Source organism: Bubalus bubalis, chromosome 7, assembly GCF_019923935.1.
Source record: "Bubalus bubalis isolate 160015118507 breed Murrah chromosome 7, NDDB_SH_1, whole genome shotgun sequence".
NCBI classification, from domain to species: domain Eukaryota; kingdom Metazoa; phylum Chordata; class Mammalia; order Artiodactyla; family Bovidae; genus Bubalus; species Bubalus bubalis.
In genome coordinates this window covers 2,230,937-2,257,645 of record NC_059163.1, presented here as the reverse complement: position 1 = coordinate 2,257,645, position 26,709 = coordinate 2,230,937, and the positions used below count along the sequence as shown (strand labels likewise).

General features: G+C 62.9%; 2 protein-coding genes across 9 annotated transcripts in view; both read right to left on the bottom strand.

Moving 5' to 3' along the window:
* Window positions 1-6,904: 6,904 nt before the first annotated feature.
* On the bottom strand, window positions 6,905-25,463 carry MSANTD1 (Myb/SANT DNA binding domain containing 1). 7 transcript variants are annotated; one of them, XM_006074611.4, is made up of 7 exons: window positions 24,989-25,463; window positions 19,333-19,418; window positions 15,477-15,659; window positions 14,573-14,837; window positions 10,916-11,191; window positions 9,346-9,478; window positions 6,905-8,714 (listed from the first exon to the last, which is right to left on the bottom strand). In XM_006074611.4, the coding sequence occupies exons 2-7, from the start codon at window positions 19,346-19,348 to the stop codon at window positions 8,379-8,381; spliced, it is 1,209 nt and encodes a 402-aa protein (XP_006074673.3). In that variant the 5' UTR covers window positions 19,349-19,418; window positions 24,989-25,463; the 3' UTR covers window positions 6,905-8,378. The 7 variants fall into 7 exon arrangements, with proteins under 7 accessions (XP_006074673.3, XP_025145416.2, XP_025145414.2 ...); XM_025289631.3 differs by lacking the exon at window positions 15,477-15,659; XM_025289629.3 differs by lacking the exon at window positions 24,989-25,463 and having other exon boundaries at window positions 15,484-15,659; window positions 19,333-19,417.
* HTT (huntingtin) overlaps window positions 23,973-26,709 on the bottom strand; it is a 129,172-nt gene continuing 126,435 nt past the window's right edge. For both annotated transcript variants that reach the window (XM_025289626.3, XM_044945562.2), the window contains 3 exons: window positions 25,715-25,877; window positions 25,470-25,630; window positions 23,973-24,723 (listed from right to left, as the gene is read on the bottom strand). In XM_025289626.3, the coding sequence (XP_025145411.3) occupies window positions 24,510-24,723; window positions 25,470-25,630; window positions 25,715-25,877 (538 nt within the window). In that variant the 3' untranslated portion in view covers window positions 23,973-24,509. The remainder of the gene's footprint in view (window positions 24,724-25,469; window positions 25,631-25,714; window positions 25,878-26,709) is intronic.

The window sequence follows — 26,709 nt, the reverse complement described above, 5'->3', positions numbered from 1 at the left end:
AAAGCCAAAAGTTGGTTTTTCGAAAAGATTAATACAATTTGTCAAACCTTAGTAAGACTAGTGAAAGACAGAGGGAAACATAAGCTACTAATACAATGAATACCATTACAGAGCCCACAGATAGCTAATAGACAGTAAGCGAGCAGCTGGTTTAATATTTGAAACTCAACCCTTGTGATTCACCACATTATCAAAATAAAGGGGAAAAAATCTTGCACTTAATAAATGCAGAGAAAGATTTGTCAAAATTCAATACCCATCTGTGATTTGAAACTCTAAACAAACTAAAACTAGAAGGGAATTTCCTCGATTTAATAGAGTATCTAGGGGTTCCCTCAGAGAAGGCAATGGCACCCCACGCCAGTACTCTTGCCCGGAGGGTCCCATGGACCAGGGAGCCTGGTGGGCTGCAGTCCACGGGGTCACAAAGAGTCGGACATAACTGAGCGACTTCACTTTCACTTTTCACTTTCACGCATTGGAGAAGGAAATGGCAACCCACTCCAGTATTCTTACCTGGAGAATCCCAGGGATGGGGGAGCCTGGTGGGCTGCCATCTATGGGGTCGCGCAGAGTCGGACACGACTGACGTGACTTAGCAGTAGCAGCAGCAGGGGTTCCCTGCCCTTTGCCTTTTCACACTGGCAAAAAGTCCCTACTTAGACTGCAAGGAGATCCAACCAGTCCATCCATAGGAAATCAACCCTGAGTATTCATTGGAAGGACTGATGCTGAAGCTGAAGCTCCAATACTTTGGCCACCTGATGCGAAGAGCTGACTCATTGGAAAAGACCCTGATGCTGGGAAAGACTGAGGGCAGGAGAAGAAGCGGGGCACAGAGACTGCAATGGGTTCCCGTCCTTCGTTCCTTCTCCAGGGGAAATTCCTGACCCAGGGATCGGACCTGAGTCTCCTGCGTTGCAGGCGGATCCTTTACTGTCTGAGTCATGGGAGGAGCCCTAAAATTTCTCCAAAGGGAGAGCTATACCCTGTTCAAAAATGGCCAGATTCAGTATTGATTGGTAGCATGTCACTTCTCTTCAAGTCGATCTGTAGATTAACAGATCTATGCTGTCTCAATAAAAAATTTCAGCAGGCTTCTTTGGGGAACAAATAGATAAGCTGAGTTAAAATTTATATAGAAATAGTAGAGATCTATAGCAACCAAAACAGCTTTAGAAAGGAAGAACACAGCCGGAAGAGTCACACCGTCGGACCTCAAGACTTTCTATAAACCACAGCCAGCAATCAAGATAATGTAGACGCTTGACCGGCAGAAGTGAATGGAGTCTAGCCCCACCTGCGCTCAGCAAATTGATATTTGACAAAACACCAGAAAAATTCAATGGGGGAAGAAAAAGACTTTTAATAAATGGTGCTGGAATAACTCGATAATCATGAGAAAAAAATAAACCTTGATCTCGTCATCACATGACGCATAATAATTGACTTGAGTTAGGTCAACGATCCAAACATCATCACAGCTGCTAGAATAGGATCCGGGAAAGGAAATTCATGGCTTCAGTGAAGAGTTCTTAGGCCACGAGAGCTGTGGCCACACAAGAATAACAACGGTAGGTAATTTTGATTTTGTTGTTGAGTCACTCAGTCATGTCCAACTCTTTGTGACCCCACAGAGTGCAGCACGTCTGGCTTCCCTGTCCTTCACCATCTCCTGGAGTTTGCTCAAACTCATGTCCATCGAGTCAAAACAAATTCTCTGTGCCCCCCTCCACAGGCACCAGTAACTCACACTCTCCAGGACGGTGGAGACCCACACCAGCTCTCCACTCCGGAGAGGACTGAACACTGACCCCCTGCGTGAGGAGACTGCCCCGCCCTGGACCGCAGTGCTGAGAGGAGAGACACGTGCGAGTGAGCACGGGGCGCCCAGGTGCCTCAGAGGAAGCCCTCTCTGTGGTCGGGGCTGCGGGGTCGGGGGTGGGTGGGCTCTGCCTGGGGTGGAAAGGAGCTCAGAGGCCAGCATGGGGGCTGTGGGCTGGGCTGACCTGGCCCAGGATGCACTTTCAGTGGGGAAATGCCGTGAGCGTGGGGCCCAAAGTGCAGGGTGCAGGCTCCACCCTGACTGGGTGTGTCCATTGTGCCCAGTTGCCCACCGGCCGCCCCCCGCCTGCCCTGCACAGAGGCCCACAGCCCCCACCTCCGGCTGGGAGCGTTATTATTCTTGGCTGTAACCTACGCAGCTGCCCATTAAAATTCCATTAGTTTCAAAAGGCCTGAGCTGCAGTTGATATTTCTAATTATTGTGAAATTAAAATTGTCCCTATAATTTAAGGATAATTGCAGGAGATGCCAGCTGGCACCCTGGGGAGCCACACTGTTCCCAGAGAGCTTGGAAAGTCTGGTGAAAGTTCTCTGAACATGGAAAGACCAAGGCGTTTCGGGAAATGAGGCAGGGGTAGGAGGGGCGGTGGTCAGGCATGAGGCTGGAATATAAATTTCAAAATCTCCACAGGAACGGGTGGCTGTGAGCTCCTGACCTGGAGGTGGGTGGGGGCAAGCAGCCCCCAGACCCCAGGCAGCCAGAGCTGAGGGTTTGTTGGGAGGAGGTTGGAGCCGTGGTGAGTGAAGAATCAGCCACGGGGGAGGTGGGTGAAGATGCCGGTGTCGGAGGAGGAGCAGCGGCAGACGGCCAGACGGGGTGGTGGCATCAACTCGGTGGATGTGAGCATGGGCAAACTCCGGGGGACAGCAGAGGGCAGAGGAGCCTGGCGGGCTGCAGTCCATGGGTGGCAAAGCGTCGGACACCGCTGAGCAGCTGAACAGGGACAAGAAAGCTGGGAACATTCTAGAAGCTGGTGGAAAGCTCGTGGAGTGAGGCCCGCCTTGAGGGCGTTTTGTGGACGTGACATAAAGTGGCAGCTGGAGCAGGAGGGGGAAAGGGATCTGTGTGCCCGACCCGCTGCGAGCGAGGCCCTCTCAGCCAAGAGGCCCAGCCGAGCTCCCCAGGGCCCGCCCTGCATCCTGGCCGGGGACCATCTGCACGTGCTGTGAGGAGGCCTTGGCCCGAGGACCCTCTGAGCCCCTGGGCTCCTGGACAGGGCTACTCCCTCCTGCCCTGGCCCCCACACCCCTGTGCCCACTGGCTGGCCCTACTATCTGTCAGCCCCTCCCACGCCGGCCGCTCCGAAGGCAGGACTGTGCCAGGTTACACTGGGTCCCCATGAGGGTCCCCATGGCGGGTGCCCAGGGAGCTGTGGGAAACGGAGGGCCTGTGGCCTGGGGCAGGACCACCCAGTGCATCACTGAAGTCTGGGGACAGCCCTGCAGCACCCACGAGGGGGCCGGCGTCAGCCTGGGCGACGGGCCACTCAGCACCATCCGTGCGGCAGGCTGGAGGCGTGCAGCCGACTTCATCTTCCTCCTGAGACTTGCTCGCTGACCCCGCCATCCCCCAGGGCTGCTACTCGGCTCGAGTGCGGTCTGCTCACCGAGGTGGCCCAGGTGACAGTGTGGCCCCACTCTCCTCACAGCGCGACCCGGGTCACTGGCTTTCTGGCCTGCGGTGGGCAGAGGGGGTGACCCCTCCACCCCTGCTCAGCTGCCCTCACTCGGCCAGTGCACTGTTCTAGGAGCAGCCGTGGCCAGGACCCCTTTCCCTTTCTGATACTACATTTGCTAAAAGTTGAGCTAGGCTAGAAATGGGGCTTCCCTGGTGGCTCAGTGGTATAGAACCCGCCTGCCAATGCAAGAGACTCAGGTTCGATCCCTGGGTCGGGAAGATCCTCTGGAGAAGGAAATGGCAACCCACTCCAGTGTTCTTGACTGGGAAATCCCATGGACAGAGGAGCTTGGTGGGCTACAGCCCACAGGGTCACAAAGAGTCAGACACGACTGAGCAATTGACCAGTAACAAGGCTAGAAACGACACTGGCCTGGGATGGAACTTTATTTCTCTCTCGTAAGAGAAGCCAGGCCTGCACAGCAGCGTCCCAGGGCTGGCAGGCCCCAGGCCCACAGTCTCCCTCCTCTGTTGGGCTGTGACTCTCATCCTCAGGGGGGCCCTCATGGTCCTAGAGGGCTGCTAGAGAGCCAGACATCTTCTCCATGTCCCCTGTTGTGGGGCCAGAAGCACAAGAAAGTGGGGAAAACGCAAGAAAAAAACCCACATACCTGCCTGTTCCTTTCCTAAGGAGGCTTCCCAGAATTTGCACCCAACTTCCTCAGATGCCTTGTCACCCTAAATTGCAAGGGACTTTGGTCAACTTCAGTGGGAACATTGCTGCCCAGAAGAATATAAGTGTTCCCGGGGAAGGGAAGAATGGATACTGACGGGCCTTTAGCAGGCTCTGCCACAAGGGAGGGCCTTCGGTTCATTGTAACAGGGGAAAAGAAAACTTGAATCAACACTGACATCAAACATCAGAGATTGGAATAAAAACTGGGGTCTGTCCTGAGCTCCTCCAGGGCAGGGACACAGCATCGCAGCACCTGAGCCTGAGCAGGGGCGCAAAACAGGCTGTGGCTGTGGCTGCCTGATGGCTCACACGGCCGGTTACACCGTGCCCGACAGACTGGAACAGCTGAGACGGCCGCGGCCCCTGACCCTGGCCACCTCTGACCCCCATGACCCTCAGAGCATCCCGGCCGCCCCTTCACATCACCAACCCTAACTAACCCTCCCCGTTCTCTCACAGCCTCACCCTGGACCCTGGACCGTGGACTGGGGGAGCGTTTGTAGCGAGCATGGTTCTGGTGGAACATCAAGAGCGCAGCGTCCGGAATCCGTCTCAGAGAAGGGCCCCCAGGGGCTCCCAGAGGGTGGGCGGGCCGGGCAGGAGATGGGCCACGGGCATCCCCACGGCGGCCAGAGTGCTGCCCAGCTCCTCCTCCAGGTGCGGGAGGAAGGGGCCTGGGGGACCGAGGGCAGTGGCCCCCGCAACACCTCGGTCCAGGCCCTTTCCTGGCCTTTAATGATTGTGCTCACCTGTCCTGTCTGTTGTCATCCATTCACAAGCACTCGGAACACTACACAATTGCACGTTTGATAGGAATAGGAGTTCCCCCACGTCTGTATTACAATAACACAGAAAAAGGGAATTTTATACACTTATGTTACTGTTAATCTAGTAGGGTTTTCTTTTAGGTTTCCTGGTTTTACAATCACGCCATCTGGCAAAGAGGGAAAGTATCGCATCTGGCATTCCCGATTTCTACACTGATGGCTTTGTCCTTGGCTGAGCGGGCACAGCGCCGGGCAAGGACCCGCCACACTCCGGGGGCGCTGGCCGTCGGCACCGCGGTGACCAAAGCAGGCACAACCTCGCCACCCACAGGGCCTCAAGAGCAGGAAACAGGCCCGTGACGGGGGTGCGGCTGGGAGGGGTGGCCCCGGCCTGGTCTGTGCGGCAAACCCCATGCCTGGGAAGGCTGGCAGGAGGGTCTTCACTGCAGACCCAGCGGCACACGCCCATGGGGTCGGGCAGGAAGGGGTCCGTGGGGAAGGGCGGGGGCTCCCAGGGGCCCCACGAGGGCCTGAGTCCTAGGCCCCAGGTCCCCGCACCAGACGCTGTTGCCCGCCCGGCCACCAGGGCCCCGTGCACCCTGGTTCCTGCCACAGCCCCGGCCACAGGCCAGCAGTGAGTGTACTCCTTTCCCTTTGGAGTGTCCTCGATGAGCAGTAGAAAGCATTCATCCTACGAACTCTTGGCCCCTGAGTCCACTCAGGAGTCCCGAGTCTCCCTTCCATGAGACAAACGCAAGTGCACACAAAGCCCTTCAGCTCCAGAGCTGAGTGGGAAGGCTGTGTGGGGAAAAGCACGCGTCCTGTTGTTTGAGTCGCAGGCTGAAATAAATATATATATATATATATACTTTAAGGGAAAAACTGATTTTGGCTGTGCTGGGTCTTCGTTGCTGCGAGGGGGCTTTCTCTAGTTGTGGCCAGCGGGGGCTACTCTCCAGCTGGAGTGGGTTGGCCCCCACTACGGAGGGCTCCCTCGGGCTCCAGGGATCAGAGGCTCAGTGGTGCACGGGCTTAGCCACCTTGCAGCCTGTGGGATGGTCCGAACCAGGCATTGAACCCGAGTCCCCTGCACTGGCAGGCGGATTCCCAGCCGCTGGGCCACCAGGGAAGCTGTGGAACAACGTCTTCCTTGATAGGGGGACTGACGGAAGCTCTGATTATTCAGACCTGTGTACCTGGCAGACGTTTTCTTGAAGACAACAAAGTGAGTCTGTCCCTTCAAGGAAAACTGACGGTGCTTGTGACCAGCGATGAACTTCAAGCTTTCATCAAAATCAGAGACTGGGATTTTGAAAAACTTGCATCCACCACCAGGGGCTTGCCAACTCACCAAACTACAGACGTTTTAGCTGAGACTGACGGTGAATTCACACAGGGACGCTGACACAGGATGGTCGACACGGGGCAGACCTGCGTGCTTGGCGCCCGTTATCTTCCAAATGCCCAGCCTGTGACGTCACAGCCTAAGTGTGGAAAGGACTGGTCCAGGTGCAGGACGGACAGACGGATGCAGGAGATGCTGGTGAAGCTCACTGATGGGGTCTCAGAGTCTGTGCTGTGACCAGCCCACAAGGAGCCACCGTGGTTGAGTCTGGGTGTTGTCAGCAGGAAGAACGCCCGTGACCCGCAGCTGTTGTTGAAACCTCCGCTTCTTTTCCAAACGTGTATCTACACGAGGCGGGATTTCCCAGATTCCCTCCCTTTGCAACCAAGCCATGTCCCATCGTGGCCGCCAAGCGCTCAGGCCAGAGATCCGAGGCGATGCGGCACAATGCCTCTCCTCTCGCTGAAACTCCTCGTTTAGGAAAACATGTTTTCCATGCACTTGGTGTGTGTTACCACTGTAAGGAGTTTATTGCTATCTTGAAATGAACGTTTCTAAATCTTGGGTTTAATTTTTTAATTTCTACTTTTTAAAACAAGTATTTTTTATTTATCTGGCCACACAGTGTCTCAGTTGCAGCATGTGGGATCTAGCCCCCTGACCCGGGATCAAGACCGGGCCCCCTGCATTGGGAGCGCACACTCTTAGCCACCAGACCACAGGGAAGTCCCTGCTGTGGGACTCCATCTGTCCTTCTCGGGGGGTTTCAGGGTGTCACCACCCTGAAGGGTTGCGTGCCTGTCAGGGTTCGGACCAGAGCCCGAGTTTTGCTGGGCCAGGGCCCAGTGTCGGTTGAACCAGTGAGTTCTCACACTGGTGTCTTGTCTAAGAGCTAGAAGTTCACTGGGCAGCCCCAAACGCCGGCGCTGGACCCGGGGTGCCTCCAGGCTGACCTCTGCGGCAGGCGGGTGTGGGAAGCAGGCGCGGGCACCACGGGGCGCACCTGGCAGCTGGCTCACCCCAGGAACCACCCCCCTTCACCCGGCAGCACGGTCCAGCCCCAGGCAGGAGGGTCCAGAGTCCACAGCTCGAGCTCTCTAGCGGGGGATGGGGCAGGGGGGTCCCAGGTGGGCCGTCCTGCCAGCCCAGCTCCACCCAGCCCTTCCCTCCCAGGGGCAGGCTTCAGGATGGCCTCTGCACCCCCAGGGGGACCTGGAGTCTGACACCAGCTGAGTCCTGGTCACTGCCTGGCTGCCCTCAAGGGTCACGGGAGGGTCTGGTGTGCTGGTGGCTGTCACACCAGGGGGTCTGCAGCGGCCTCTGGGCAGGGCCCTCCCCCCGAAACACCAGAGGGAGCGGGTCTAGACAGTCACCTGCCACTAACCCCAGTCCCCGCGTCCCCTCAACCCTGCTGATCGGGGCAGTGACTTGCCCGTCCCGGGCGAAGCAAACATTCCATGAAAGATCCCCTCCACTGGGCAGAGCCACACGGACCCAGAGAGAGAATCAGGGCCATGGGACGGAGGACCGTGATGGACGCTCTGTGCAAACAAGCAGGCCCTCAGACAGGTTTTCTCGCCCAGGTTTTCTCTGGGCAAGAGTGTGAATGACCTCGCTGTCCCTACAGGGTGAAGCCACAGCCAGCGGCCAAGCCGTCTGTTCTTCGTGACTTGCCGCTTCTCACTAGACGCCTGCCTGAGAGTCACACGGAAGGGTTTCCTCTACCCTGTCTGCACGGCGCCCTCAGAGCTATGGAGTGGCCGCGACCCCGGCCATGTCCTGAGTGAGACTCTGAATGAAGCCCGGCTCTCGTCTCCCCTGGGGACCTCCCTTCGGCGGCCACCTAGGCCCAGTGACTCAGGAGGAACTGGGGGTGGGGGTGGGGTGCTCTGGACAGGCTCTCTGGCCTGTAGACCCTGCACCCCATCCCAGCCCCTCCCTCCTGGGAAGGCATCTCCCCCTGGGGTGGCTGTCCGCTCCCCAGGCGCCCCAGCTGTTGTGTCCAGCCCCTCCGGGCCCTCGAGGCCTACAGGCGGCCCTGCCTCCCAGCGCTTTCCCAACCTGCTGCTAGTCTGCGTTCCCGCCCGTCCACGTGTCAGCTCCTGAGGTCAGCGGGCTCTCCCACCTGTCCCGAGTTGATAGATGGCACAGGGCGGGGTGCATGGGCAGGATCGTCGTTTTTATTGAGCTGTTGCCGATGGGGGTCCAGAGGCCCCATGTCCCGGAGTGGGGGTGGGGTGGTAGATAAAAGGCCACTGGAGGCCGTGCGGCCCCCTGGGGTCTCGGGGCCAAGGCAGGCCCAGCGAGGGGGCACCTGCGCGCACACCTGCCACGGAGCCGCCTCCACCGGCGTCGTCTTCGGGGGGAAGGCCGGTCGCCTCCCTCCACGCCCAGCCGTGAGCCCTGCTCCCAGGAAGTTGTGAAAAGCACACGATTAACGTCAAAAGCCGCTTCCAGTACTGTCGACACTGACAATACCGAACGGCAGATTACAAGCGTTCTTACTGGGGAGCCACCCTGCAGTGACCCTGAGTCCAGGGGGCCTGGTGTCCAAGGAGGGGCTTTACGCCGGGGGTCCCCCGCCCGTGGGGGCTCGGGGCCGTTCAGGGGGCGTGGCCCAGGCCGGAGCTGTTCCGGGGGCGGGGCCCAGGCCAGAGGCGGGGCCGCTCCGGGGCGTGGCCCGGCCCAGACCGGGGGCGGGCGCTTTCCGGGGCGTGGCCCAGGCCGGGGGGCGTGGCCAGGCCGGGGGGCGTGGCCAGGCCGGGGGCGTGGCCAGGCCGGGGGGCGTGGCCCAGGTCAGCGGCGGGCGCTTTCCGGGGCGTGGCCCAGGCCGGGGGGGGGGGGGGGGGGGCCGAGGCCCAGGTCAGGGGCGGGGCCCAGTCTGGGGGCGTGGCCCGGGCCGTTCCGGGGGCGGGGCCCTGGCGGCCTAGACGCCGGACTTGGCGATGATGCGCTCGAGCAGGCTCATCATTCGCTCCTGCAGCTGCAGGCTCTGGGCCTGCAAGACGCTGTGCTGGTCCAGCGCGCGGCGCACCTCGCGGCATGTCTCCTCCAGGGCGCGGCTCAGCCGGCGCTGCTCCTCCAGCAGGGCCTCCAGCAGCCGCAGCTTCTTCCTCTGCAGGTGGCCGCCCTGCCCCTTGCGCTTCTTCACGGGCCGCTCCTCCGACCTGGAAGGACAGTGTGATGTGGGGACGGCTGGGCCCTCCTTGTCATACAGCATTCCCACACCCACTGTGCTGGGTGGGCAAGGGGCACTCATGGTGGGGTGAGTGGACACCCAGAGGGAGGAGGAAAACGCTGGGTGGGAGGGCCTACAGGGCAGACACCACCAGTTCGGGCCAGCCTCCGGCAGATGGGGGAACCCCTGCCTCCTGGCAGCCTGGAAGGGGCCAGCACGCCTTGGGGTGAGGAGACGGGGACAGCAGGCCAAGGGCGGGGCCATAGAGGCCAGGCTCCCCTCCAGGACAGGAATCTTTCCAGGGTCAGGGCTGAAGGAAGCCCAGCTCTCTGCTGTGAGTGGGGGCCCCAGGGGTGGCAGGGAGCTGCCAGACGCCCCCAGGCCCTGCCTGTCCCCAGCCTAGGCCCTCTGCTTCTGTGCAGGATTGTGGCCCAGCCACCCTTGGGGGCAGAGAGCAGAGCCTGGACTCTGGAGGGAGAGGTGCCCCACTGCCCGGCCTGGCGCAGCACCCCGTAGCAGTCAGTCTGGGAAGTAGGCTCAGCCCACGGAAGCAACTGTCTGCCAGCGGCAGATCCCCTGCACCCCAGCCTGGCCACTAGCAAAGGTGATTCTGTTGGGGGGTCTTCGCTGAGAAACCACCCCCCGCAGGGAAGGGGCGCTGGACAACCGAGCAGCAGCCCCCAGATTCTGGGTGTCAGACCGGAGGGGCCCCCGAGATGCCTTCCTCACCCCACCCCTATCTGACAGACTTGAGACTGAGCTTGGGGGAGGCAGGACCAAAGCGCAAATGTACACTCTTCCTGTTCTCTTCTCCACTGGCCAACTCCTATTCACCAGTGAAAGCCCAGCCCAACGTGACCTCCTCTGGCTCCCCAGCCCCACACCACACCTGTCTGAGGGTGTCTTGAGGCAGGGTCAGCTCAGGGCTGGCAGGACACCATGGATGGCAGAGGAGCTGGGCCCCCACTGTAGCCAGGCTCCAAGGACACCGTGGAGGCTCAGCCTGACGCCCCCTCCCTGGTTTTGAGAGACCAGCCAGCCGCCCCAGGGTATCGTCTGCTTGGGGTGGGGGAGCTCGAGAGCCAGACACGGAGGAAAGGGCAGGAGGCTCGCCTCTGACTCCCAGCCTTTGCCAGAGAAGGTCCTGACTTATCCCCATTTTACAGAGACTGAGGCCCAGAGAGATCACGGACTTTGCACACAGCTGAGCAGCGAGGGTGCAGGAGACGCGTTTGGGCGGCAAGCACGACGGCCCAGGCCTCGGGCCCACCTGCCTCCCTGTCCCTGGCCTCCCTGTCCCTGAGGTGCGTGTGTGCCACCTAGGCCTCTGCAGCCAGCCCTGGGTGGCAGAGATTGCCGCCGCCAGGACGGCCGCCTGACCCGTCTCGGGGGCGGGCGGTGGGGCGGGAGCGGGGCGCACACACACCTGAACTTAAGGGACAGTAAGCTGGAGGAGCTGTCGGAGCCGTCGTCCTGGAAGCGGCCTTCGTAGGAGCACTGGTTATACGGTAAGTACAGAGGGGTGGACTTAGCAGACGGCGACAGGGACGCCTCGGTCTGGGACGTGGAGGGCCCCGGCTGCTGGCCGTCCGGCAGTCTGCCATCACAGGGCTCGGGGGCCTTGGCCAGAATCCTATCAATGGCTAGGTAATAGGGCCAGTCGGGCGGGACGGACTCGCTATCTGTCATGCATTTTAATTTCCTGAAACGAGAGACACAAGAGCCAAGGGTGAGAAACGGCTGCTCCTGGCCCTGCCCGCCCGGCCCCTCTGCAGAGGGGCACTCGCGGGCGCCGGACCCAGGGAGCCATGTGGCACGGGTGTGGGCCACTCCCAGCCAGAGAGGCCTCCCCTGAAAAGTGGGCCAGGTGAGACCGGGTCAGAAAGAGGTCGGGCTCGGGACCCTACGCCGCTGCGGGCATCAACAGGCCCCACAGGCCCCAGTGTCAGGCTGGCGTCTCGAGCTGACCCCTAAAGTCCTCTCTTTGCTTTTCTGGAGTTTCTAAACTCTCTGCAATGAACAAACGCCGCTTTTTAATAAGTCAATCAGCAATAATAAGAACATATGTGGTATAGTACCAACATAGGAGTAAGACGTGATATAATCTGTAACGCGAACGTAAAATGAGGTCAGGTCACAAGCGTGTCCTGAGGAGGACATCCCGGAGCAGGAGCTCAGGAGGGACGAGCACAGGCCTCGGTGGTCATGGCTCTGAGTCTGTGGCTCATCTCCGCCGCTTCGCTGTGTGAGCCTAGGCAGGTCCATTAACCTCTCTGAGCCTCGTGTCAGTAAAATGGGGATGATCCAAGTTGTGCTGGGAAGACTGGAGCAGACAACGCCCGGTGCCTGGCGAACAGCGAGCTGTCCAGATGACATTCTTGGTACCCCCAGCGAGGGTCTCCTGTCTGCCTACAGTGGGCCCGCACCCCGCCCAGGCCCTGCGTCCTGCCCTCTCCTGCAGACAGGCCCTGCGGTCCCTGAGCCTCGGCTGTCCCCTGGGAGGTGAGGGAAGGGGAGGTGCGGCCATAGTGCAGGCCCCGGCCAGCGAGCAAAGGGGCCACAGTGGGGTAGGCGTGGGCTTTCCGCCTCCTGAAACCCAGGGTCCTGAGCCCCCGGCCACCACTGGCAGTCCCTCCACATTCCCCGTCCTTGCTCCTCCGGCTCTGGGGAGGACTCTGAGTGACAGGGTCCCCCACAGCAAAGTGGCTCCTGTCTCCCAAATGGGTGCCCCGAGGTCAAGTCCCTGCCGGGGCGTGGCCACTGGTCACCCTGGTCCCTGGAGATGCGCCGACCATCTGAAAGCATCGCCCTGGCGGGGGTGTGCGGCTCGGGGCAGAGGCCGAGGGACATGGGGTCCTCAGCAGGGAGCCAGGACGGGCTGCCCCACCTCCCTGAGGGCAGGAGGGCGGAGGGCTGTGCTGGGTCCCGGGCCCCCCTCCAGCCCTTCGGGAAGCCCCCAGGTCCCGCTCTGCCCACCCAAGACAAGGCCTGCCCCATTACAGGGGGCCCCTGCACAGCACACCAGCAAAACATGCTCCCTGGAACCAGGCCACCCCCAGGCTTCCTTCACAGACAATCTGTTTTTATACTTTGGCCACACGGAGCAGCTGGTGGGATCTTAACTCCCCAGCCAGGACTGAACCTGGGCCCCTGGCAGTGAGAGCATCGAGTCCTAACCACTGGACCTCCAGGGAATCCCACCAACCACCGTCATATCAACTGTCTCCGGAATCCCTGGGGGGTCCTGTGGTTGGGACTCTGCAGTTCCACAGACGAGTGCCCAGGTTTGATCCCTGGTCGAGGAACTAAGATCCCACAAGCTGGCGGTGCATTCAATAAATAAATAAAGATTGGCTTTGTTTTCTTTAAAAAAAAAAAAAAAGTTTTCATGAAAAAATAACTAAAGCCTCAGCTGTGGGCAGCTCTGGGTGGCGGGGGTCAGGGGAGGTGTCAGGGGAGATAAAGAACCAGTCCCCCAGCCAGAGCGTCAGTCTGTAAGGTCCTCTGTGCATGCGCGCTCCGTCTCTTCAGTCGTGTCCGACTCTTTGTGAAACCCCATGGACTGTAGCCACCAGGCTCCTCTATCCATGGGATTCTCCAGGCAAGAATACTGGAGTGGGTTGCCAGGCCCGCCTCCAGGGGATCTTCCCGACCCAGGGATCAAACCCACGTCTCCTGTACGGCAGGTGGCTTCTTCACCGCTGAGCCCCTGGGGAAGCCCTCTCCTGCTCTGGGCCTTGGTGTCCCTGTCGGTGACGGGAGCTGAGAGGTGCCACTGCGTATAAGACTGTGAAGCGCTGTGCGCGTGCGGCCCCACCCCGCCGGCCACCCCCTCGTCTCCTGTGGCCACCTCAGCCCACCTCCCCTCCAGGAATGGAAGAGGATCCCTCCCTGGGGCTCAGGAGGCAGCTTTCAGGATAAATAATGAATAACCCGGCCAGACGCCAATCAGAGCCGTGAGTCACGGAGTCAGCAGGCCATAAAGCCACCCGCCTCAGCCCTGCTGCCCCCTCCCTGCCAGGCGCTGCAGGGTGGTGGTGGGGGTGGTAGGGGGCACATGGCTCGGCCCCAGCCTCGGACCACCTTTACCCCAGCGGCCGGCTGCCTCTGCTCTGCCCTGAGGCCTGGCTGGGGGCCGGGCTGCGGGTCAGAGATGACCCTCTGGACGGGCCAGGCTCAGGACCGGCTCCTCCAAGACCAAGAAAGTTAAACTGATGCAACTGAAGCGGCCTTCTGTTGTCCAGGGCCCTGGGAGTCTCTGCACACCCCCAGGTCCCAGTCGGGCCGGGAGCCATAGGCCAGGAGGGGCAGGGTGGGGGGATCCTCTCACCCATAGAGTGTGGCTCAAGGTGCCCAGGCCAACCTGCAGGGGCCTGTCCACGCTCCCCGGCCAACCTCTGCTCCCCTGTCCGGGGCTGCCTGGACTGGGACCAGTGGGGTCCTCGCGTGTCCTCCTGGGACGGCAGCCCCCCAACACGGACAGGCTCCTGGGGGCTGCGTGGGCCCAGCCTGCCCACAGGGCCCACTCTCTATGCCTCTCTGCCTGCAGCCCAGCTCCTGCTCGACCTTCACCCCACCCGTGACCCCCTCCACCCCCATGACCTCTCACCTGCTCACAACCTTCTCCTCCCCGGGATCCCAGGTAGATAAACCTGGCCCCGCCCTCTGAGGTGCCAGGCACGGCCTGGAACTGCCCCCGCCCGAGCCACGTACCTGGCCGTGACCCAGCCCCTCCCGAGGCAGCCAGGGCAGGGGCCCAGCGTGGGGCGGGGAGGGGGTAGAGGCGCGGACCCTCCTGGGTGCTCAGGGCCTCCACACCCCCTCCCCAGCCCTGAGGCCAGCGCTGTGCCCACAGTGGGCTCAGTGGGCACCGGAGACAGCGGGCTCAGGGGCCTAGCGGCCCAGCCTTGGGTATCCCGCCCCCTGGCCGCCAGCAGTACCCTCCACCCTGCAGGGCCTTGGGGGTCTCCCTGTGCCCCGCTCCACGGGGCCCACAGGTCCCCTCTTGCCTACACAAAGCTGGGACCCCCCCAAGCCCCCAGCCGTCATGACCCAGCAGGCCGCCCGCTGCCCACGGGCCTACCTGTACTGGAAGGTCATGTTGGTGATCTTGATCTTGATCTCCTCGCCCAGCCGGCGCTCTCCCGTCATCTCCAGCAGCTTGCTAGCCATCTTCTCGTACACCTTGGCGTTGCGCTTGGTCTGCTTCAGCTCGTCGAAGAACTCCTCCCAGACGAGCATGAGGCCGCGCATCTCAGCGTCCGTCCAGTTGCGGGCCCGCCGGTGCTTCTCAGCCTGTGGGGACACGAGGTAGCCCGGTACCTCGGCCGTGGCCATGCCCGGGGCACCTGCGGGGTTAAAGAGCGCGCTCGGGGCGGGCCGCTGGGGCCTGCACACCGCGGCGGGAGCCCCGCTCCTGGAAGGCAGCTCCTCGCTCAAAATGGGGCCTACATCTGACAGGCAGGAATTTAGTTAAAAGCTTTTAAACGGGAAACGTCATTTTGATGTCACGTTTCCATAGCAACAGAGCAACTGCATAAGCTACAACAACAGAAACCTTTTAACTGAAAGCGCAGGAATCAGGGCCACCCTGACGGGCCATCAATACCGCAGCGAGCGGGCCAGGCCCAGAACAGGCGGCCCAGGCGCCCGGCCCTGCCTCCCAACCCTAGCCTGGCCGCCAGGCTGGCCGGCCCAGGGCCACTGAGTGAGGCTCCTCTGCTGGGAAGATTGGGCTCGGGTGGCCAGGCAGGATCCAGGCCCCACTCTGCCAGGGGCCCAGGGAGGGCCCAAGATGGGGGCCTGGGGTGCAATGGAATGAGGTAAGAGGCGGAGAGGGAGACCCAGAGGAAGAGAGACGGGAGGACAGACGGACAGACAGGAGACTGGCACAGGAACACACGCTTTGGGACCTGCAGAGACACACGTGTGCAACGCCCACCCGCCCGCATGCCCCACACACGGCCACCCTCCGGCCAACGGCTCACACTTAACAATACAAACGCCGCCACCACCAGGCTGGGCACCCACAGCTGTAGCAGACCCCTGGCTTGGTCGCCATCCGCCTCTTCCCCTCCTCAAGGCGCATGGCTGCCGGCCTGGGCGACGTGGTAGCCTGGGTGACTTGTCATGGGCCGAGGAGCCAGGGCAGGGCTCGAGGCACAGGGTACCTGGGAGCAGACGGTGCCATGAACAGCAGGGCCCTGTGGGGCTCCCAGGCATGGAAGCCTTTTTGTCCCCCATGCCCTATGGACAAGACTCTGGACTCTGTGGCCTGCTCCGCATTCCGAAGGGCAGAGCGGTTGCTGATCAGAGGAGGGACAGGACAGGCCCGTCAAGATGAGCAGGAGACAGACCCCCGGAGACCCTGCACATACTGTGAGCTCATCAGCAACCCCACCTTTTGGAAAACTTGCAGGAGCAGAAATGAAGACTTGCTACTGCCTTGACCCTTATCACAGACCCCTGCCTGACTATAACCTCTGACTACTCACCAGGGAGGGGGGCACAGCCCTTGAGGTGCTAGTGAAACCGCTGACCTCAGTTTGGGGCTTAAAGCCACGTGGCTGGGAACGTAAACCTGGCCAAAACCCTGCTGGAGACCCGAACCCAAGTGGCTGGGACTCGAACTCGGCCAAAACGCGTGGTCTGCCAACTGAGATTGCAGACCTGGTGTCAGGACCTAATGAAGCTCAGGTCTCTGATGTCTCATTGCAGAAGGAATTCAGCAAGAGACAAAGTGATAAGTAAGAAGCGGATTTATTCAGAAAGAAACACTCCAGAGTGTGGGCTGACGCAGAGGGCAAGCAGCCTCGCAGTGTCGTGTGGTTAGCTTTTCCTGAGTTGGGAAGGTCCCCTGGCAAAGGAAATGGCAACCGACTCCAGTATTCTTGCCTGGAGAATCCCATGGACAGAGGAGCCTGGCGGGCTACAGTCCTTGGGGTCGCCAAGAGTCAGACGTGACTGAGCGACTAACACTTTCACTTTTGTTTTTTACGAGCTGAGTAATTTCACAGGCTAATGTTGTTCAGTCGCTCAGTTGTGTCCGACTCTGCAGCCCCATGGACTGCAGCATGCCAGGCCTCCCTATCCATCACCAACTCCCAGAGCTTGCTCAGACTCATGTCCATCGAGTCGGTAAGGCCATCGTGCCATCTCATCCTCACAGGCTAATGAGTGGGAGGATTGTTCCAACTGTTTTGGTGAAGCGGTGGAGATCTCCAGCAGTTGGGCCACTGCCCACTTTTCGGTCTCTGAGGGTCAGCCTTGGGACTGCCATGGTGCCTCTGGGTGTGTCGTTTTGCTTGCTGATGTGTTATGGTGAGAGTGGACAGAGGATCAGGGTCTAGCTGAAGTTGACTTGTCTGCCACCTTGGACCCACTCGACTCTAATCAGCTTATGTTGTGTCCTCGGGCTGTGCCATTCTTTCAGAGGGTGTGCCCTGCCCCCTCCCTCCTGTTTCACTAGCTTTGCCTGGCGAAGTAAAGCCACCCTTTCCTCCTCTGTGACTCTGTCTCCATGTTTCTGTTCGGCATCGGTGCACAGCGCGCCGAGATTTGGACAACAGCGTATTCCCACCCGTCCTGCAGCCGGACCATCTGCACCCAGACCTGCCTTGTGCACGGAGCTCGGTGGGGTGCTCCCTGTACCCCCAGGACCCCACAGAAAAGGCCTTGGTGAAGCCTTGCTGAGTAAAGGTATGGACTCTGTAAGACTGACTCAAGTAACTCCCCTCCCTTCCCAGTCGGTTGCCTGGATTTTGCCTTCGGGCTTCCTGGCAAACTCGTACTTGTTCTCCAAACCCTGTTCTGGCAACACCTTCTCTCTGAAGTCCTCCTGTTCCACTTTGGTCCTTCCTCCCGTTTTCCCTCCTGCAAACTGAACCTCCCATGAGCCAGCCATTTCCTGTCTGCCCTCCAGCTGTGTGACCCTGGGTTAAGAACACTTGCAAAGACAACAGTCTTAAGAATGCGAGCTCACTGGCCACCGGCCCCTGTTGTAAGCGCAGCGTGTCTGTTTTCAGCTTTGACCCTCATGGCATTCTTGTGAGGGAGGCTGGCGCTGCTGTTATTCCCATTCTGCAGATAAACAGCCTGAGGGACAGAGGTGAGGCCACCCTGCAGGCAAGGAGCCAAGCTGGGCTCTGAATCCAGGCAGGCTGGCTCGGCGCCGGGTCTGACCTGTGCTCCCCAGGAAGGACACGTCAGGCCTTCTCTGCCCGCGGTCCTGGGCAGGGGCTCACAACCCACGCTGCCTGCCTGGGCAAATGCTCCCATTGTGCCCTGGGGGCCTGGGGAGGCCCCCTAGTGCGACCCTGGACAAAGTGGCCTGGCCAGCCCCCTCCTCAGGCCTCCGCCAGACTCAACTGAGGCTCAGTCCCAAGGTCTTGGGGGCAGACCTCCACCTCACACCTGCTGGCCGGGCTATGATAACCACACAGAGCCCCTGCCCTGCCCCCCGGCAAGTGTGCTGCGAGGGCTCTGGGGGGCGCTGAACTTGGGGGAAGGGCTCACAGAGTGCAAGCTGAAAACCTCCCCAGGCACAGAGGGCCCTCCTCAGGCCTGCTGGGGACAGGGGAGTCCTGGCCTGAGCCGACCAGGACAGGGAAGCCAAGCCTAGGGCCGGGGCCGGGGCGGTGGTGGTGGGGGGGTGGGTCCCTGAGGCTCTGGCCAGGTGACCTCACCCTGCACCTTCACCTGTCCAGAGCTTGCCCTCTCACCCTGAGAGAGGGGCCAAAGCCCAGCTAGAAGGAGGGGAGGGCTCAGGATGGGGTGGGCCGGCCAGGGCTCTCTCCTCCCTGCAGTCGGAACTTGGGGTGCAGAGGCAGAAGGCAGCAGGGCGTCCTGGGTCAGCACCTGGCCCTGCTCTCAGCTCCTGGTGGGAGCGCCTCCCTGCCGAAGCTTCTGAGATTGCCTGGGGACACAGGGCACCCCTGCCTGGCCACACAGCACCTCCCGGGAGGGCTGACAGCTGCTACGCCCCTCGACCGGCACCTGGCCCACTCAGCAGTGTCTGCAGAGTGCGCGAGCGATGAGAGGCCCACCTCCTCTAGGAAGTCCTCCCCAAGCCCCTCTTAGGTAAAGGATTTAACCCACCAGGTGGCCTGAGAGCTGATTCTCTGCCCCCAGAGCCTGGGGTAGCCCTGACTGTCCTCCAGGTGGATGTTCCCTCAACCCCCGACCCCCAGAGCCGAGCAGGTCTGCCTCATAGCAACCCCCAGCGCCCAGGTAGGGCTCCGAGGGGAGGCAGGCCAAGCTCAGGATTTCAACCTGCCTCAGCCAACTACAGATACAACTTGGTCAGGCCACCCCCAGCCCCTGTCCTCACCGACACCTGTCTGGACAAGTGACCCCACTGGACATGGACTGGTGCAGAAGACACAGCTGCAGCTCCGAGGCTCCTCCCTGGGCCCCCCCGCCCCACCTCCTCGGGGCATTTGGAGAGGGCACAAGCCGGCGTACTGGCCCGGATGGGGAGTGGTCATCAGGAGGCGCTGCCGCCCAAGGTGCCCGGCTTGGGCAGCCCCAGGGCAGCAGGTCCCAGTGCCTCTGCAGGGGCAGCTGTGGGCCTGGGGCGGCGCTGCTGGTGTGCAGGGCCCAGTGACCACCCCCTGCTGGCAACCAGCCGACGGGTCCCGCATAAGCAGGGTAAATGGCTGGGCTCCAGCATCTCGGCTGAGGTTTCAGGGGTGCTGGAAAGCCTCGGGTGTGGGGCAGGGGAACGTTTGCTTTGGCCTCCAAGGACAAGAGGGAGCCAGGGCGAGACGGAGGCAGGCCAAGCTCTCAGCAGCCCGTGGGAAGGCCCTGTCTGCCCTTGGCGGGGTGTGGACGGGGGCTGCGTACCTTGGCACAGCTGCATGGCCTGTGGGGACCCTCAGGCTCTGCGTGCCAGGGAGGCAGAGGGCCTGGGGCCAGGCGTCCAGCGGCACCTGCAGAGAGAAGGGTGGTCAGGCCTCAGCGGGAGGGGCCCGGGCATGCAGGGGAGGCCGGTGCCCTCCAGGGGCCCAAGGCAGGAAGGGGCATCCCTCAGGGGCCTCCAGCACCTCCCCGGGGGCTGACGGCGGGGAGCCAGGCCCATCCCGGGAGGCGGTAGTCCTTACGGCAGCGTTAAGGCCCCCAGCCGGGCGGAGGCGGGCAAGCACAGGGGGTGTGGGGCTGGGTCCAGGCCGGGGGCGAGCGGAGCAGGAGGGTGGGCTCTGCTGGGCACAGTGACCCGCCTGGCAGCACCGTCCTCTCCCCACGGGAGCCCAGACCCTAACTCTCGGTCCTCAGTGGGCATGCCCACGCTGAGCCGACGGCGCTAGCACACTGGGCGGCCTGCCCCGAGTGCCCGGGGCCAGCCCGAGTGCAGGCCCGGCTGGCGGCTCATCTGCTCACAGCTTGGCATGGAGGCTTGGCAACGCCTGCCCTAGAGGACGTGGCCAGGATGGGGGGACCGCACCTGGGTAGCCCCCGGGTTCCTGCTCGAAAGACCAGTGGGGATAAGCTATCCTGGGCGAGAAGCCAAACGGCAAGGCCCCCAGGCTTGTAGAACCCCAGGCATCCCTGTAGTCTGCCAGGAGCCTTGGTGACTCCAGAAAGCCAGCCCACCTCTGTGCCCACGGGCCCCTGGCAGGAGGCCCCTTCCAGCAGTGCCCGGGCCACCCTGAGGGGCGAGGCTGGACCAAGAACCCCTGGGCCCAGAAGGGCTTCCAGGTTCAGGTCAGGAAGCAGGGGGTGGGCTGCCCTCTACCGAGGACACCTGTGCTGGGCGGCTAGAGGGTGAGCGGGACGTTGTTGCTTCCTTCCAGGGCGTCTGGGGCCCTCGTCTAAACACGGAGGCCAGGGCGTGGCCGCCTCGTCCGGACCATGGCGGGCAGGGAGGGCTCAGCCCCTCCCAAAGGGGAGGCTGCCGGGGCCTGCAGCGTGTCGGGGGAGACAGGCCTATGAGCTGACCTCTTCCCACACACAGAACGAGTGCACACACACTCGCGCGGCCTGGCCACTGGAACAGCACCACGAGGGCAGCGCCCACACGTGCCATGACCAGGGCAGAGGCCAGGCTTCCTAAGCCCGCTGTCCATCTCTCTGGGCACCTGCTGTGGTCGGGCTGGGGGCTGCCCACTCCCACCAACACCCTGGGACCTGGGAAGCCTTCGGCAGACTCTGTGGAGCACCCACCCCAGGCAGTCCATGGCCCAGGTCTCTGCCTCCGCAGGTGGGTGGGCAAGCACCGCGGCACAGAGGGGTGTAATCCTGCACGGCCGGCGCTCCCCAGGAGGGGCTGGGAGGGCCGGTGCCCGCGCAGCTGACTGGAGAGGATTCCTGGAGGAAATGGTGTTTCCAGTGGGAAGAACATACCAACTCAGATGGACGGGGTAGCCTCACCACTCGGTCCCAGGGCATGGGGCAGGTAGCCAGTGAGGTGAAAGAGGCAGCAGGGCCATGAGGGGCTCCAAGGTCAGGTCACGCCCCATGTGAGCCCCCAGGACCTGTGCCCGCTGTGACCACCCCTCCAAGCTGGGGCCTGGGGTGAAACCACACGGCCCCTACGGGGGTTTGACATGACCACCGCAGCCTCTGCAGACTCGGGCACTGGTGGGGGGCCACCCCCGTCCCCACAATACCCAGCACCTGGGTCCCACGGCACTGGGCTCCTGCTGGTGTGGTCTGCCGCCCCCTGGGGGGGTAAGGTTCCCCATAAGCAAAGCAGGCCTCACACGGCAATTTACTTTCTTTTCTTTTAATTCATATGTACAGTATTTGTAGCCGTTTAAAAAATTAAGATATACATCTCGTGTCAAAGCTTCGCTCTCTTCTCACAGGCCTGGGCCAGGCTCCGGGAGGCACCCATCACAGCCCTGCGGGCGCCCGGTGTGTGCCCAGCGGGGACCGTGGCGGCGGACAGCGTGAGCTCCAATCCCGCCGGAGGATGGTCACCCGTGGAGCGTGCTCAGAGCCCACCCCCTGCGGCAGGTCCCTGATGCTACAGTCCTCTAGGCCAGCGGCCACCCGCCTGCAGCAGGACAGCTGCAGCGACCGTCCGGGGCCAGGGGCTCCTTCGGCAGCACAACTGAGTGCCAGAGGCGCAGGCCCCCTCTGTGGCCACCCCCGCTGAGCCCAGGCCTGTGGCACCAGGCAGCAGGAGGAGGTCCCCTCCAGGTGGGCACCTCAAGCTCTTCGGGGAGCGTCAGTGACCTTCGAGGTGGTTCTTGCACCCCTGCCGTCACTCCAGTGCGCAGGACCACTGAGCGTCACCCTCGCCGGGACCTACCGTTTTGAGCACAACGCAGAGGGGGACAAAAGGCAAAGCGAGGTCGTGCGCCAGAAAGAGACGCCCATGGCACCGAGAGGGAGCAAGTGCACTCCTCCAAACCACACAAGAGTTACCACGCTGCACGGCCTGGAAGGGCTTCCCCAAGACGGCCGTGGGCAGCTCCGCTATCCCGCGCAGTGAGCCGCCTGCACCCCCGGGCTCGGCAGTGACACCCGGCCACAGGCGGGGCTGGGTGCTACGTGCCGGGTGTCCGGAGAATCCCAGCACCATCCTCGCCGCCCAGGAGGATGTGTGTGCTATAGGAGGGCGAGGGGACAGCAGGGAAGGGCACCTGGAAATGCCCCCTCCCCTGCCCAGCTCAGTGGGGCCGTCACAGGACACACAGGATAAGACGCACAAGCACCTCGCCCACCAACTACCCTGGCTTCGCTCACAGCTTCCCTGTGTCACCAGCAGGAAGACAAACCCCGTCCTCGCCGCCCCCTAACGACCCTTTCCACACAGCCTGGGGTGGCAACGTGACTGCTGCTGGACGGACTTTAGTCCACGCGGCCCCTCCCGCACACAGCTGACGAGTGGCCCATCTCTCAGACGTCTCAGCCACACGGCCGGCCCTGCGGGGCAGGTCTGAGAAAGGTCGGCTTCTGCAGAGACCTGTCGGCCGCCCTCAGAGGCCCTGATGGAGACAGAGGTGCACACCCCCACACGTGTACCCTCCTCCATGGGTAGTGACCTCCCTGGGCGCTGGCACCCACCCTGGGGGGCACGCCAGTGGGTCTCTGGGTGGCACCGATGGCCAGAGCTGACTGCAGCTCCTCACTGAGTGCTGACAGTCACGTGGGAAACAGGGCGGGCCCTTGCCCAGCTGTGCCCAGGGCTCGGACTCTGAAGGGGACCGGCCCCCGGCTCCATGCTCACAGGCTGTCTCTAACAAGTGCAAACACCTAAGCGCGGACAACACAGGCCTGCGGCACGTGTGCCTCGGAGCTGCTGAAGGGCCTGCGGGTGAGGGCAGCAGTTCCAGAACGCCCGTGTTCACGGCCACTTCAGGAGGCTGGCGCCTGCTAAGGCAAGGGTGAGCCCAAGCGAGAGGCAGGGCAGCGGGGACGTCACTTCTGTGCAGTCGGAGCTCCGCCCTCAAGGCCGCGGCCGACTTCTGACCCATGTCCACTGCTCACACCGCTGGGCCCTCTGCGGGGCGCCCGGGTGCAAGGGCAGCTCTGAGGAGGGGCTCCCTGCGCACTCTGACCCTGGCTGGCCCCAAACTGCCTGGCTCCGGGGCTGGGGGCTGGGGCCTGCACCCGTAGGAGGTGTGCGCAGCGGGCAGTGTGTCGCAGAGACAGGCGTGAGGTGTACCCGAGGCCTCCTCCCCCTACGGACCCTGGACGACGGCTGCATGTCAGCCCCGCTTGCCGAGGTGACGCCCCACCGGACGCACCTGAGCTCCTGACCAAGCTGCGCGTCGTGCCGCTGACCACAGGGCTGGCTGCCTCGCGGCCCTATAGAGCCGCCTGGAAGGGCTCCGCCAGCCCCCGGTCACGCACACTCCACTGAGCTGCTCTGGGTCCAGGAACAAGCTGGGCCAGGGCCAGGGCCTGGGGTAGGGGTGGCGGCTGTGCCTGGCACCCCCTGCCCAGCACTGGCCCCGCGAGCACAGACCTGCGCTCTCCCGAGCTGAAAGGAGGCCCCGCTGATGGACCGAGAGGGGCGAGGCGGCGCTGGGGTCTTCCTTGACCAGCTGCTGGGACACCGCGCTCTGCTCCTGACACATTAAGCTGCTGCGCCCTCGGGGCTCCTGGCCAGCGAGTGGCTGGGCCCGTGACGCAGGAGGGACACGGGCCTGGACGCCAACGCCTGCCAGCCAGCCCCGGGCAGGCCAGAGCCCAGGTCAGGGCAGGCGCAGGGGCCTGGCTGGCTAACCGCCCACATGCTGTCACCGCCAGAGAGTGGCCCGTGCCCGGAGCCGACCATGCACAGCCAGGACAGCCAGGCGGGCACCTTCCCCGCCTCAGCAGAGCAAGGGCTCCTGACCAGACACCAGCACAGCAGCACTGCCCTGAACTCCAAACGGGAACTCTTATAAAAGAGGGCGGCATGGTGGAGGCTTAGGGCTGCCAGCCAGCCAGCCCCACGGGCGGCCGGGGGGACAGACCCCGTCCACCTGCTCGGAGGCCGTGACATGCAGTGCTGACCTGGCGATGCACAGACTCTACACGGGCGTAAAAGGTTACCTTAAAATTAATCTCTTTACTGATAGAATTAAACTTTAAATCCTGAGAAGACAGAGACGGGAAGGACAGCGCAAACTGTTGCACTCCCAGCCCCCCCGCCTGGCCAGACCCGGCATGCGCGCCCTGCGGAAGCCCGAGACACCCCAGGACTCCCCATCTCGGAGCCCGTGGCGTCCCCTCCCGCCTGCGGGACAGCGGAGGGCTCATGGCTCGCCGGCAAGAGCAGAGGAATCCTGCCCCCTGGGCGGGAGCAGCTGGGACCTGGTGACAGCCGAGGGCTGGACGGGAGGAGGCCGTAAACAGCGGGCGGCTGGCTCCTACACCAGCTCCAGTGCGAGGCCACAACAGCTCCCGCTCCCAGAGGGCTCAGGCTCAGCCCCAACGTTACTGCGTGTGCCCTGCACGCAGCTTCGCCACCGCGCGGTGGGACGCCCGCCCCCTGGCTCCCCGGAGAGAAGCCCGTGCTGCCTGCTGCCTGGCACAGGCTGGGCCCCGCGGTCCAGGGGCCACCTCGTCGCCACCCGCGTGGGCACTCAGCATGCGGTGGCCTTTTGGACGCTCCGCAGACAAGCCAGCAGGCGGTGGTATGGGTTTCCGGGCACGGCGACCACCTCGAACACGGACTGGAAGGCCCTGCGGTCGAGCTCCTCCTCTATCTGGTGTCGGTAGAAGTCCGCGGCCACCAGGCAGAAGAGGTTCACGTCCACCTGCTCCAGCTTGCCCATCCTGCTCACAACGTGCGGGAGGCTGGCCGGCCAGTTAAGGGCGCAGGCGGCAAGCTCGGGGAGACCTGTTCCTGTGCTCCCGGGGGTTCCTGCCTCCCCCAGGGCTCCGGCCCCGACACAGGCCTGCGGACAGCGGAAGCACCGGGGGGCTCCCCAAAGCCGCAAAAGCAGTGGCCCAGGGCTGGGCGGCAGCTGCCTCCTGTCTGGGTCTGGCCCCTCCAGCCGGAGGCTCCGCCTGGGGAGTTGGCGCCCCCGCCCCGCGGGGCCACCCCTCACACAGGGCTTACCTGGCCTGGTTCCCGCACACCCAGCACAGAGCCATGCCTCCCGCCCAGGCCGCTCTCCGCTCCGAGGCTCTGTGGTCTGTCTGGGGAAAGCTGATGGGAGGGGCCATCCCCTTTTGGCAGCCAGCGTGTCGTGGGCGGGAACTGGATCTTCACTGACTTCAGCGTTTGCCCAGGAGGGTGATACACAGTACGTGACAAGGGCTAATGAGAAGCAGCGTGAGCGGCCCGCCCAGCTGCACGGACCCGCAGGCAGCTGCGGGGGTTCCTCTGGGGGCCTCCCTGCTCCGTGGCGGCTCAGCGCAGGGAACCACGGGCTCCTGTTTCTTGGTCTGTGCCTCACTCTCTTGGGGCTTAAGGGACGCGTCACCCTGACACCTGGGCTTCCTACAGAACGTGGGCTTCCAAAACGCTGACGCAAACGTCAACCAGGGTGCTGACGGGACGGCAGGGCTGCCCGGGGCCCAGGACCAGGCAAGGATACATCGCCGAGACCCACGGGCTGGTGGACGCGCTGACGAAGAAGCAGGAGAGACTCCACATGGCCATGGCGACCGGGCTCCGCTGCGTGAAGTTGGAGAGGGACAGCATGACCCAGTCCCGCACCATGGACGACTGCCCCGCGCCGTGCAGTGTCTGGAACACCTGCGAGAGGCCGCCCCGTCAGTGCCAGCCGGGGGGAGCTGGGGGCCCGGCGCCTGGTCTGGGCGCCCTGCCCCGGCCCCTCACCTGGTACACGACGGTGGCCATGAACTGCGGGTACGGCTGCTGGCTGGACAGGAACTCGCCGATGACCTTGTTCATGACGTCCTGGGGCGGGAAGAAGTCGTCCAGGAACTGGGGCAGAACACGTGCCACCACGCGGGCTTCGCAGGGGAACCCCTTCCGGATCCTGTGGTGGTGGGGGGGAGCCTGGATCAAAGCCCGTCCCGCCCACGCTCCCCAGCCCGGGGGCTCCTGATCCGCCTGGCATGCTGAAGTAGCAGCAAAGACGGCCGGGGCGGTGACATCACGGCATGCCACAGCCCCTTGCGACAGACCCGCGTCCTCCTGAGGCCCTCAGGCACGTCTGCACTCCTGGAACCCAGCAGCACCCCTGCCAGGCCCTCTTCGTGGCAGGCCCTCTTCCCTGCCCCAGTGCCCCTGGCTGCCTGCCCTCAGCAGACCCGCGGCTGGTCCCTGGCACAAGGCCCTCCCAGGGCCAAGGGGCAGCCAGCAGGCTACTCGGGCTACTGGCCATCAGCACACCTCCGCTGGCCCTCCATATCCGTGTGTTCCGCGTGCAAGACCATCTGCAGGAAGCTGAGCACACGGGCCTTGGGGTGTGGAAGTGGGCTCCCTGCACCAGCACACGCGAGGGCTGGCGTGTCCGAGCCTGCAGCCGTGGCGGTGGCCCAGAACCAGTCACACAGGCGCCTGCGACGGAAAAGCACCGGACGGGACCTGGAAACCAGCCCGGTGTGCCCACTCCACCTGCCTGCAAATACCAGCCGTGACCCGCAGGCGCGAGACCCGCAAGGCAGCGTCCCCACACACGAGCGCGCTGCCAGGCTGCATGCCGGCCCTGCACGGGCGGACACGCTCATCTCGCAGCAAGCCTGGCACATGAGCCCCCGCGGGTGGGGCTAAGTGTGGGCGCCCTGCATGCCCCCCGGGCTTGGTGAGTGTGAGCGCGGGACTGAGGATGCTCGCTGAAATGGGCAACGTGGGCGCAGCGTGCTCGT

Coding starts and splice junctions, on each gene's coding strand:
- MSANTD1 (XM_025289628.3), bottom strand. CDS start 15,732: ATGGGGGACAAAAAGGCTTCCATGCCTGGGAGCCCCACAGGGCCCTGC. Junction 9,479..10,915: donor TTACTGTCCCTTAAGTTCAG/GTGTGTGTGCGC, acceptor CTGTCCTTCCAG/GTCGGAGGAGCGGCCCGTGA. Junction 8,715..9,345: donor TGGAGGAGACATGCCGCGAG/GTGCGCCGCGCG, acceptor TCCTGGGAGCAG/GGCTCACGGCTGGGCGTGGA.